Source organism: Bos indicus, chromosome 8 (genome assembly GCF_029378745.1).
Source record: "Bos indicus isolate NIAB-ARS_2022 breed Sahiwal x Tharparkar chromosome 8, NIAB-ARS_B.indTharparkar_mat_pri_1.0, whole genome shotgun sequence".
In the NCBI taxonomy this organism is placed as follows: domain Eukaryota; kingdom Metazoa; phylum Chordata; class Mammalia; order Artiodactyla; family Bovidae; genus Bos; species Bos indicus.
In genome coordinates, this window is record NC_091767.1 from 105490841 (window position 1) to 105504349 (window position 13509).

General features: G+C 44.9%; 1 protein-coding gene across 1 annotated transcript in view; it reads left to right on the top strand.

Moving 5' to 3' along the window:
• Nucleotides 1-13509, top strand: part of PAPPA (pappalysin 1) — a 267860-nt gene that overhangs the window by 232245 nt on the left and 22106 nt on the right. The window contains exons 20-21 of the mRNA XM_070795369.1: nt 4828-4899; nt 10191-10289. Of these exons, the coding sequence (XP_070651470.1) occupies nt 4828-4899; nt 10191-10289 (171 nt within the window). The remainder of the gene's footprint in view (nt 1-4827; nt 4900-10190; nt 10290-13509) is intronic.

Below are 13509 nucleotides of genomic sequence, written 5' to 3' on the forward strand. Positions count from 1 at the left end.
ATCTGGAAATAGGACAGATATGAGTTTAATTCCTGACTGTCGTTACCTATGTGTATGATTTGGGGCAGGTTATTTAACTTCTCTGTACCTCAGTTTCCTCTTGCATAAACCAGCATCAAAAATTGTACATAAATATTGTATGATATCACATATATGTGAAATCTAGAAACCGCACAGATGAATCTATATACAGAAAAGAAACGGACTCACAGATACAGAAAACAAACTGGTTACAAAAGGGGAGAGGGAGGGAGGCAAGGACATATAGGAGTATGAGGGTAACAGATACAAACTACTATGTCTAAAGTAAATAAGCAACAAGGATTTAGTATATAGCATAGGGAATTATGAGGCGGGAATGACAACCCACTCAGTATTCTTGCCTGGAGAATCCCATGGACAGAGGAGCCTGGTGGGCTGCAGTCCACAGGGTCGCAGAGTCAGACACGACTGAAGCGACTTAGCACAACCCACAGGGAGTTATACTCAATGAAATAACCTATTTTAGAATATAATCTGAAAAGATAACTGAATCATTTTGCTGTATGCATGAAAAAAGTACCTATATCGTATATATGGACTGATATCATAGTTATGGTAAATGTTAAATGAAATGAGAATTCTGAGCACAAGGCTTGGAGCGTAACATGTGCTTAACAGAGGGTTTTGTGTTGAGGAGGCGAGGGGAAAGCCGTGATGGAGCTGTTAATGGTCCTGGCTGATGATGTGGTGATGGTGCTGTTGATATGAGGGTGGTAGTGGGGGTGCTATGGTGAGGATGATGGTGCTGGTGTTAGGGGTGGTGGTGATGGTCACTGCAGCCAAGAAGAGACAGTCTGTTCTTCCTGTGCAGAAAGGCAGGAAACAAAGCTGTCTTACAAAGCCTCGTCTGAAAGGGCTCTGACTGGGCTGGAGGTCTCACTGGCATCAAGAGGAGCAAGGCTGGCCTCTGTGGGGACCCATCTGGGGTCTCCCAGCACATGGTGTAAACAGCCTAGCCTTTCCTTCAGCTCCTGCTGCCTCCCCTTTCCCACTCCTCCTGGCAGACAGAGAGGCCCTGTAGGGAGACAGGTGGGGCGTGCAGCCCTGAGGAATAGTGGAAAATCCAGAAGACTTGGAAACGTAAATAGGCTCATGCAGATAGTATAAAAGTCCTTTTTCTGAACTCACGTCAGGTAAACCTCAACTGACAGAAACTTGTACAACCACACCGAGACACTCCCACGGATGGATTAAATTAGGTCTCAAATAAACAGGGGGTGGGGATGGGCGTCGAATCCCTTGTGGATCCTGACCCTGCTGTTTTCTACTACTTGAGTTCGGTTCAGTCGCTCAGTCGTGTCCAACTCTTTGCGCGTTTTTTTTTTTTTTAAACCATAGCCTAAATGTTCCTCCAACATCCCTGAACGTTGGCCAGGAACAGACACTCAGACCCAGAGATGGAAGTCTGGTTAAAACTTGCTAGATGATGAAAGCAGGTAGTCCCCTCCACTTCTGGCCCCTGGGGTTAGGAAGCAGCGGGGTGAGAAAGTAGCTGAGCTGGAAGGAAGGGACTAGACTTCTCACGTTCCTTCACTGGATCAACATGCATTTGTTTGCTATGCTCCATCCTGAACCTTGGGGGTGGGGATGGGGGCGAGCAGAGATGTCTAAAACTAGGCCTGCCCTCTTACCCACAGCTGTTAGTCTTGGATTAACCATTTCCACATACTTTCTCTTAATGCATCTTCACAAGCCTGTGACATTTTCAGGACCCATTTTGCAGATGGGAAAACCTAACCTCAGTGGAAATTTCAAGTCAGAAGTGCAGCCGTGTCTGTCACGCCTCAGTGCTCAATCTTTCCCACACATCACCTTGTGTTTTAGGGAAGGCGGACAGTGTCAACAGAGGCAGGAGGGGCTAACGAGTAGATTTCACCTTGTGAGACTGTAGTTGGCAGGTCCTAAGTTAGGTTGTTTGTCTGAGATCTGTAATTAATTCAGTGTACACTAAACTGGTCCTCTAAGCTAGACACGCTGCTGGGCTTTCCAAATGCTTTTCGGCTGCTCTGGAAGAAAAAGTGAAAGTATTAATTGCTCAGCCATGTCCCACTCTTTGCAACCACGTGGACTGTAGACCACCAGGCTCCTTTCTTCATGAAATTCTCCAGAGAATACTGGAGTGGGTAGCCATTTGGAATGGGTAGCCATTCCCTTCTCCATGAGATCTTTCCAACCTCAGGATCAAACCTGGGTCTCCCACATTGAAGACAGCTTCTTTACTGTCTGAGCCACCAGAGGAGCCCAGGAAGACAAGTAAAGAAAACAACAAGTGTCCCTTGGTAAAATCATCTCTATTTTGAGATGGATCCATTCATATATAACATAAATATTGACTGATCATCCTCCATGTACTAGGCACCATTCTAGGCATAGAAGACCCAGGGTGAACCAGAGAAATGGGACAGAGAAGCAAGGTCCCCAGTCCAACCTCAGCCAAATCCTGGAGTCGTGTGATCCCACGCTCACCAGGAAACCTCATCACAGCTTTGCTCCCATATAGGTCTGCCCTTGGGGAGAGAATGGGCTGGTCACATGGATTTTCCACAGTCTGACCCTTGTGAGTGCTCGTTTCTTAATTAAAATTAATCAACTGGCACTCTGCTGAGCCCTGACCATGGAGACTTCAATGGCTGCTCCCTGACACAAAGTTACCTGTCATAACCAAGCTAAGCATTTGCCTCCAGGTTATTTTAATTAATTTTTTAAAAATAAATCATTGTAGGATCTCCCTGGCATCCCATGGTTAAGACTCTGTGCTTCCAATATAGGAAGCGTAAATTTGATCGATATTCAGAAAGCTAAGATCCCAGATGCTTCATGGCATGGCTAAAAGATTAAAAATAGATAAATAGATAAATCATTGTAATCTGGCATGAAAAGTAGGGCATCTATGGCGGAATAGAAAAGGGAGCTTTTGGGATTGCGACCTTAGCCCCAGGCCTGATGCTGTTTGATTTTCCTGGTTGTGTTTATCTTTATTTTTTCACCTCCTTAAAAAATTACTGTGTTGGATTTTATGTTATGAGCCACCTTAAATCGTTCCTAAAAAATATGCTTAGTTTCATATGTTGGTTTCTTCACTTAACAACTGTGGAGCTTGGGGAATTTCTTCTCCTTATGACACAAGATTAATGCCCACCCCACCCCCTGCATGCTGGTGAGAAATAAATAAGAAAATGAATAAAGTAAATAGCACCATAAATGCACTCCATACGTTTTAGTTGTCATTAGAATAATAATTGTATTAAGGGTGGCTATAAGTGAATGTATATACATATATCTTAAGTTCTGCCTGAGGGGGTTGGGGAAATCATCACAGAGGAAGGTAGTCTTTTTTTTTTTTAATTCTAAATTTATATGCTATTTATTTATTTATTGGAGGAGAAGGAGGCGACAGAGAATGAGATGGCTTGATGGCATCACTGATTCAATGGACCTGAGTTTGAGCAAATTCCAGGAGATAATGAAAGACAGTGAAGCTTGGCATGCTGTAGTCCATGGGTTGCGAAGAGTTAGCCACTAACAACAACATAGTTAATTTACAATGTGTTACTTTCAGATGTACAGCAGAGTGAGTCAGTTATACACACATCCACTTCCCAGGTGGTGCTAATGGTAAAGAACCTCCTGCCAATGTAAGAGACATGAGAGATGCAGGTTCTATCCCTGAGTCGGGAAGATCCCCTGGAGGAGGGCATGGCAACCCACTGCAGTATTCTTGATTGGAGAATTCCATGGACAGAGGAGCCTGGTGGGCTACAGCCCCTGGGGTCACAAAGAATCTGCCACGACTGAAGCGCCTTAGCACACCCAGCACTCTTCTTTAGGTCCTTGCCCCACACAGGCCATGACAGAGTACTGAGGAAGGTAGTCCTGCACAGAAACGTAAGAGGTAACTGAAGATCCTCCAGGTGACAAGATGAGGAAGGCCGGCGGGAAGGGAGCAGTAGGGCCAGAGTCACAGAGATGGGAGTGTGGGTGCCTCGGGAACGGTGGTGGCGGTGGTTTAGTCGCCAAGTCCTGCCCGACTCTTGTGACCCCAAGTGGTGAGCTGGCCTGTATGGTGGCGGCAGGTGGAAGCAGAAAGGGTTTTCTGCCTCTCCGGTGTTCCAAACCAAAGGTGCATTCATGCATCTTCCAGCCCACCACTCTCAAACTGTAGTGTGTATCAGAATCATCTGGGAAAGCTTGTTTTTGAAACACAAGAGGCCCAAGTCCTGGCTTCAGGGATTTAGACACCCTAGACCCAAGGCAGTGAAGAGGCTGCCGTTTCAGCGTGCTCCCGTGCGATTGTGATTAGGGTGGTCCTCAGCGTCGACTTTGGGCAGTCCTGTTCCATGCCTTGCTCCACCTCCCTGCTGCAGCCACGTACTTGGGCATGCATGTGCTCACGTGTGCAAGTGCATGCGTGTGCACACACACATAGACACACACACACTCTACCCTTCCTCCCGCCTTATCCCCAACTCTAGCCACGGGGCAGACAGCCAGGAATTTCCTGAAGTGCCTTTCCGGTCATGTCCCCATCCTGCAGGTCTGCTTCTCCTCCTCTCGTATTCCTGCCAGAGAAATACAGAATCACGACCCCCTACAGTGAACACAAACATTAATCTTGTGGCTCCAGTTCAGGCAGGTACCGGGGCAGATTCTCCATGTAAATGCCAGGGTGAGGTTAAGACTCAGAAGATCCAAGAAGGGAACATGGGCGTTGAATGTGATTCCGGTGAAGTGATGGCTCCCTCGCAGCCGCAAACCCATCTAACCTCTTTCTCCCTCTCTCTGCAGAGAGTTGTCTGCACGGCTGGTCTCAAGTGGTATCCTCACCCTGCTCTGATTTACTGTGTCAAAGGTTGTGAGGTGAGTTCCTCAAAATGGTCCCAACTATGGTTATCCCTCTTATTGTTAATCATGGTAACATTTCCTATGCCTGCTAAGTGCTTTAAATACCCCTTTAACAGACTTCTTGGATAGGAGTCAGCAGGCCTGTTTTACAGCTCATGAAACTGATGCAGAGAGGGCAACAAACACATTCAGACACACACTGAATGGCTAACAGAGTCAGGATCCCAGACCAGGTATTTCTGGCTCAATATAATGTTGCCTCTGAAAGGGAGAGTGGGAGTGAGAGAGTCCATGATTTAGCAGCTGTAATACGCCAGACATTTTACCAGCATCGACTCGTTTAACTTTTCAGAACCACATGAGGCAGGTTTCTTTTTTTTAATTTCTACTTTTTCTGACACCATTAGCTTCAGATCACTTCTGCCTCACGTCTTTGTCATTCATGTGTTCATCAACTCCAGAGGAGATAGGGGGCACCTTATCCCAACCGCTTAGAGCCGGAGGCGGAACAGCTCCTCTGACCCTTCAGAGAAGCCATCCCTTGGAACTTGGCATTTTGAAGCTCTGTCCCTGGGTATCAGTGATAAGCTTGGGGAGGGGCAGCGCCAGGGTACTTGGCCCGTCACCTGTGTTCTCAAGGGGGTGCTGTCCTTGGAGGTCAGAGACATTCTGTGCACCTCTGTGCCCACCTGAGTCTTTTCAGCTGGCATCAAAAGGAAGCCCCAGATCCCATCCAGGTGGATGTCCACATCTCTGTGGTCCCCTCAGATCTCTCTCAGGAAAAGCCAGGTGGAAAGGACTAGACTGCTTAGGAAACTTCGTATTTGATGGAATTCTTCAAATGTCCCAACCAAAATGCTCTTCTAAATGATGGGGAGACTGACACCTAACTAGCAGCCAGCTCCAGCGTTTGATGGGATGCCAAACTGGAACGGCTCTTAATGTGATCTAGCCTCCTCGTTTGTTGGGTAGACTGGAAGAGGGCTGGGGGGGATGGAGCAGTCCAAGGCTGCACAGCATAACAGACGTAGAGCTGGAGCATGAACCCAGGTCTCCTGACTTCCAGGCCTGTGAATTTTCTCCTCCACGGGCCACTCCTGCCCACAGACCACCCCTGACCTGTCAATGTCACAGGACAGTCCCCGCGTCCTATTTCTTTCTATGTGTGGGTTAGGGACCTCCTGTGGCATCTTCTTAAGGCACAGGACACTGTAGTTTTTAAGAACTCCCTTTCTCCCAAGATTCAGCAGAAATGGCAAAACCGAAGCCAAGGGCCCAAGACAGTTGCATCCTGCCATCTCTCTGGATCGGTCCAGCATTTCAGAGAAAGGAAGCTTGGGTTACCTGGGCATGTCTTCTGCCGAGTCGGCAGTCTGGGCGACCCGTGTGACAGCAGAATTCGATCCCTCCTTTGACTCAGCACTAAGACCTTGGAGACCCTCACCTGCCCGGCTCTGAGCTGTGCCAAGTGATGCTTATCGTCTTTGCCCTTGCAGGTGCCCCTCATCCCCCTTGCCTTCTAATAGTTTGTCTCTTATCTGGGCTGAAAAGTATGCTTAGAAAAGACACAAATGCTGGGTCCAGGGAGAAGCTATCATCCTGGAATATCTTCAGGAGCCAAGATTGATAAATGCTTTGGGAACCTCGAGCCCCCCTACTCTCTGCCTCAAGCTGTGTCTAAATTAGTAATTTAATTGTGTGTCTATCAGAGCTTCACTGGGGGCCTATTCTGTGCCCAGCACTGGTCTAGGTTCCGAGAGTGCAATGGTTTTAGTCACGTGAGAAAGGTAACTACGCTGTCTTGACTCATCTAGACATCTTCTTACCTTTCCTCCATCCATCTGTCCATCCTTTTACTGATCATTTTACAAGATAAACATGTAAGGAAAACATATTTGATAAAGGTTTGCTCAAATTGCCAGCATTTTGCTAGGAAATCTAAGATATAAAAATGGATGACATACATTCCCTGTCCATAAGGATAAAGAAGATAAAGATAAAGAAGAATTTTAAACTGATATACCAAGAGCTATCAGCAAAGCAGGTCCAGGAAGCTACAGAAGCACACGGAGCCCCAGGGGTTATAGGGAAGGCATTTTGCAAGGGTGATGTTTGAGCTCTATCTTGAAGGGTGAATTGTTTTCCGGAACACACCGTTAGTAGAAGTAGCAGCGTGAGAAACACCAGAGAGAGAAGAAACCTCTAAGTTGTAGAGCTTCTCACATGTGATTCTCTCTCTATAGAAAGCCTCCCTTCTCCACCCCCTGATTAATCTCCCATCTGATTAACTCCTACTCATCTTATGATCTCAGCTGAAACAATCATTTCCTCAGAGACTCCTTCATGGAGTTCTCCAATTAGGTCAGATCTTCCTGCTCTTAATTCTAACAGCGTCATGTACCTTTCCTCCCAAGCTCTTATCAAAGTTAAAATCAGCAATTAGATAAGTGAGCCTTTGAACAAAGTCTGCCTCCTCACTACAGTGTAAGGCCTGGAGGAGGAGGGGCTCTATTGGGATGGCCAAAAAGTTCATTCAGATTAGTTTATAACTTTGTAGGGAAAATCCAATGTTTTAGCCAACCCAATACATTATTACTCATTATTACATCCTTTTTTTTTTTTTTTTTTAAGCACAGTGTGTGACACATAGTTGGTGTTCAACAGATAGGATTGCACAGAAGATGAATGGATGAATGGATAGATGGTTGGGTGGGTGGATGGATGGATATAGCAGCAGGAAAGGGTACATAGCAGAGAGTAGCTGGTAATGAGACTGGAGATACTTTTCAGTGGCCCAATAAAAAAAGGAAACACTTTTATTTTATTTTTCTTCTTCCTCTTTTTCTCCAGCTACTCCTTTACCAAGCCAGTTCTTTTATTTTACAAAAAGGACATTTGGTTTCTGTGATTAGTCCTTATATATGATATGAGAAAGAACATAGAAAAGAGAGCCCCAGACAGATCTCCTAAGGCTCAGAAAAGAGCAAAGGGCTTATCCTTTGTGGTTGGTGCCTCTCTGCTCCAATATGAATGTGGTTAATGTGTCCGTTATGGCAGTCACAGGGCGGAGTCCCACCAGAGTTCACAGCCTTGCGTATGTGCACACGCAGTGTGCTCTCTCTGTTCTTGGCTCTGTCTTGCTAAGATCTTTTTTAGACCCTAATAGGGTAGTGATGAAATGGAATCAGGCTTCAAGAGTTGGTAGCATAAAGCTTCTGTGAATCTGGAGCACAGATGCGAGAGACAAGGATGCCACACAGGCTGGACTCCTTGTGAATTTGGTTCTCCCCAAAGCAAGCCCACAGGAAGTCAGGATGGGAGGGAGAGACCACTGGATCACAGAGCTTGTGCTGGGATGCAGGGGTCTTAGCCAGCTGTTGACATCTTCTTTCTCATCAACAAGTCACTGAGCATCAGAGACTCCCAACCCGAACTTTAATCAGAGAAGTTTCATTTTCATTTCCTTTCTATATTAAAGGGTTACACAGTATTACCTCTGATGAGAGGAGGGGAATGTTCATTACTTTGAGGAAACAGTGGTCTAATCCTGCCTCTTTATTTTACCACTGGGAGCCCTGAGGCCCAGAGACAATAAGCCACTTACTCAAAAGGACCGAGTAGCCAACCAGGTTAGACAGTCTGCTAAGTGTTCAGGCGGGAAATGCAATTGCTGGAGGTGGCAGAGACCCCTGCCTCTGCCCTAAGCTGACTCTGGGTTCAGATCAGTAATAACGCCATCATCTTTTCCTCATCTTTCAAGCATCACAGAGTTGGAGAAACACAGGGAAGAAAAGAGAGAAATCGGCATATTCTAGATATAACCCAGAAGGGTAAAGAAAAATGAGATGTCAGCTTAGACTGAAATCTCTACTCTGCCTCTGCCAGTTTGCTCTGAGCCTCAAGGTCTTAATGTGTAAAGTACGAAGAGCCATGCCTACCTCACGTGTTTTTTTGAGAACAAGAGGAAAACAAACATGGAAGGTGTGTGACGTCCAGTATATCTATACTCTCGTGTGAGAGGAGAAAGCGCCCGCAATCACACACCAACCGTTGTGCCAAACCCCTATGAATTCTTATGTTCAGTCTCTCTAGTTCTATGTAGTTTACATTCAGCTTCCCAGTGTATTTGCATATGTTTTTATTGTAAATTATGGTTGTAAATATCTACTACCAGGAAAGTAGGGGAGGGGTCAGATTTTCTTATTTCTCCAAGAGAAAGGAGCACCGTGCTTCAGGAGGACATAGTGGTCTATCCTGTGCTTTTGCACACTCAGCATAAAGTGTGTGTCTTCTAGCGTAACTGTAGTTGAGTGGGGAAAAATCTTGGCTAGTTCAGTTCAGTGGCTCAGTCATGTCTGACTCTTTGTGACCTCATGAATTGCAGCACACCGGGCCTCCCTGTCCATCACCAACTCCCAGAGTTCACTCAGACTTATGTCCATCAAGTTGGTGATGCCATCCAGCCATCTCATCCTCTGTTGTCCCCTTCTTCTCCTGCCCCCAATCCCTCTCAGCATCAGAGTCTTTTCCAGTGAGTCAACTCTTTGCATGAGGTGGCCAAAGTACTGGAGTTTCCGCTTTAGCATCATTCCTTCCGAAGAACACCCAAGGGCTGATCTCCTTTAGAATGGGCTGGTTGGATCTCCGTGCAGTCCAAGGGACTCTCAAGTCTTCTCCAACACCACAGTTCGAAAGCATCAATTCTTTGGTGCTCAGCTTTCTTCACAGTCCAACTCTCACATCCATACATGACCGCTGGAAAAACCATAGCCTTGACTAGACGGACCTTTGTTGGCAAAGTAATGTCTCTGCTTTTAAATATGCTATCTAGGTTGGTCATAACTTTCCTTCCAAGGAGTAATCATCTTTTAATTTCATGGCTGCAGTCACCATCTGCAGTGATTTTGGAGCCCAGAAAAATAAAGTCTGACACTGTTTCTACTGTTTCCCCATCTATTTCCCATGAAGTGATGGGACCAGATGCCATGATCTTAGTTTTCTGAATGTAGAGCTTTAAGCCAAGTTTTTCACTCTCCTCTTTCACTTTCATCAAGAGGCTTTTTAGTTCCTCTTCACTTTCTGCCATAAGGGTGGTGTCATCTGCATATCTGAGGTTAGTGGGCTAGTTAAGAGGTTTTAAAAATGGCCAACGTGATGATTTGTCCAAAAGGGTGTAGGGATTTGAAGCCAGGTAGGCTGACTCAGAGGTTTGTGAGAAGAAGAGAGACAGCGGGATATTTACAGAAGCCAGTCGCTGCTCACTCCAGGATGCTAATCAGGCCTCCCTTCTTCCTGCCTCTCTCCAGCCCTTCATGGGAGACAATTACTGTGATGCCATCAACAACCGCGCCTTCTGCAACTATGACGGTGGAGATTGCTGCGCTTCTACAGTGAAGACCAAAAAGGTAGGTAGGCCAGTGCACCGCCCTCTGCAGCCACCCCTGCAGGTGTCTCCAACTTACTGGCCCACGATCACCCCTGGGTGTTGGACAATCCACTGTCCTGGTTGCGTCAGCACTCCCCTACAAGCTTCACTGTGTTCTATTGCATTGTATTTCTCATTCTTTTACTCAGTGGTGGTGGGGGTTTAGTCACTAAGTTGTGTCTGACTCTTGCGACCCCATGCACTGTAGCCCCTCCAGGCTCCTCTGTCCATGGGATTCTCCAGGCAGGAATACTGGAGTGCATTGCCAAGCCCTTCTCCATTTTACTCAGTAGTTGAGCTCCTATCATGTGCTGAGCCCTGAACTAGATGTGGAGGTTCTTGGATGATCTTTGTAGACGAGGTCCCTTAACCTCAGAGCTTAGAGTCAGGTATGGAAGCTGGCAAGTTGAAGAGCGATGCTTTTTAAAGGAAAGGACAGAGTTCCCTGAGGGTCCAGGCAAAGGGTTGGAGAAGACTCTGTGGAGGGATCTTCATCAATGCACAGAACTGAGGGATGAGAAGGGGCAGGGAGGTGGCCAGGAGAAGTGTCTGGGGCAGGAGGCTGGCATGTAAAATCCTAGAGAGCACACACGTTTAGAGAGTATGGCTAAAGCCTAGGGGAAGATGGAAGATGAGACGTTCCTGACAAGGTAAGTTATGACCTTTAAGCATTTAATAATCTCTTTCGTTGTCCACACCTGGAAAATTAGTGGGTGTGGTCTTGGTCACCATTTTCTTCTTAGCACACTCGGATGTAGCGGGAGTGATTCGAGTGTTTATGGTAAAACTGGAGCATCCAGTTGGGATGTGGTGGCACCCACCCACAGAGGAGTGGCCGCCTCCACTTTCCTCCCGGTGAGAGCTGCAACCACAGTTTGGGGCCTGAGCCAAGAGTTGGGAGAGAGGTGACCAGCCTGGCCCAGTGTGAGTCAAAAAGTATTCCTGTGACAAATGAGTTCATCGGGAACAGTTTCTATTTTTATGCTCATCTATATTCGAAGCTGAAAAATCATTTGACCCTCTCTCTCATTTTAAAGAGGGGAAACTGTTGTTGAGAGAGGAGGGGGCATAGACTCATGGTCATTTCGGCTACAGAGCCCTCTGTGATGATGTGGTCCAGACTTTGCATTTCCTTAATGGGGGTTCTGAGACCCATAAAGGAGGGATGATTTGTCCAAGGAAGAACAGCAAGTGATAGAGCAAGGTTCCTGGCTTCTATCCTCATCCCTTCGTATTGCAGTGTCCTTAAGACAAATTGTTCCTTCAAGAAAGATGCTCTGATTCTAAATAAAGGGGTAAACAGGGCAAGACCCAAGAAACACTCAAATTGGAGACCTGTCACTGCGTCTGTCGGTTGGTGCCAGTCTTATCTGATTGCGTTTGCTTTGCTGTGTATTGTTAGTATACTCAGTATATGTTGTGATGTACAATAATTTATGAAACTATTTATCCCCAACTTTTGATTTTAACTTTTAGGTGATTTCATTTTCTCACAATGATAATGATGCGAATGAACATTTTTGCATAGAAATATTCTATAACTCTAATTATTCATTGACAGCTAATTCTTGGAATTGACATGAGGGGGATATAAGATGTGAGCATTTTTAATATTTTAATCTTATTGGCATGTATTTGGGGTTTGGAGTTTTGTTAGTTTCAGGTGTACAGTAAAGTGATTCAGTTATACACATAGTCCTTCGTTTTTAAGATTCTTTTCTCATCTAGATTATCATGGAATACTGCACAGAGTTCCCTCTGCTGTGCAGTACAGCCTTCTTGGTTATCTGTCTCACATCTATTAGTGTGTGTGTGTGTTTGTCCCAAGCTCTCGATTTATCCCTCCCCTGCCATGTTTCCCTTCTGGTGACATAAGTTAGTTTTTGATATCTGTAAATCTGTTCCTGATTTATGAAAAAGTTTGTTGGTATCTTTTTAAAAATTAGATTCCACATGAGTGACATCATATTTGTCTTTCTCTGTCTGACTTACTTCACTTCTTATGGTAATCTCTAGTTCTATCCATGTTGCTGCAAATGGCATTATTTCATTCTTTTTTATGGCTGAGTAATATTCCAGTGCATATATGTACCACATCTTCTTTATCCCTTCCTCTGTCAATGGACAATTAGATGGCTTCCATGTCTTGGCTATTGTAAATAATGCTGCAGTGAACAGTGGGGTGGATGTTTAGTATATTCATTTTGACAATATTGATTCTTCCAATCCAGTAACACAGTAGAATCTTCCACCTGCATCCTATCTGATTTCTTTCATCAGTGTCTTATAATTTTCTGAGTAGATGTCTTTTGTCTCCTTAGTAGGTATTTTATTATTTTTGGTGTGATAGTAATCGGGATTGTTTCCTTAATTTCTCTTTCTGATCTTTTGTTGTTACTGTATAGGAATGCGAGAGATGCCTGTGCATTTGTATCTTGCAACTTTACCACACTGATTGATTAGCTCTTGTATTTTTCTGGTGACATCTTTAGGATTTTCTATGTATATTATCAGGTCATCTGTAAACAGTGACAGTTTCATATCTTCTTTTCCAATTTGGATTATTTTTATTTCTTTTCTCTGATTGCCATGGCTAGGACTTCCAAAACTACATTGAATGGAAGTGGTGCCAGTGGATTTCCTTGCCTTGTTTCTATCTTAGAAGAAACGCTTTTGGCTTTTTACCATTGAGAATGATGTAGCTGTGGGTTTGTCTTATACAGCTTTTATTATATGGAGTTCAAGTCCCACTTTCTGGAGGGCTTTTATCATAAATAGATGTTGAATTTTGTCAGAAGCTTTGTCTGTATCTATTGAGATGATCATATGGTTTTTATTCTTCAGTTTGTTAATGTAGTGTATCACACTGATTGATTTGCAGGTATTAAAGAATCCTTGCATCCCTAGGATAAATCCTGCTTGATCATAATGTATGCTCCTTTTAATGTATTTTTGGGTTTGATTTGCTAGTAGTTTTGCATCTATGTTCATCAGTGATATTGGCTGGTAATTTTCTTTTTTGTGTGTGTGGTGTATTTTGTCTGGTTTTGGCATCAGGATTACGATGGCCTCATAAAATGAGTTTGAGAGTGTTCCCTCCTCTGCAGTTCTGGAAGATTTTCAAAATGATAAGTGTTAACTCTTCTCTAAATGTTTGATGGAGTTTGCTGTGAAGCCATCTGGTCCTGAACTTTTGTTTG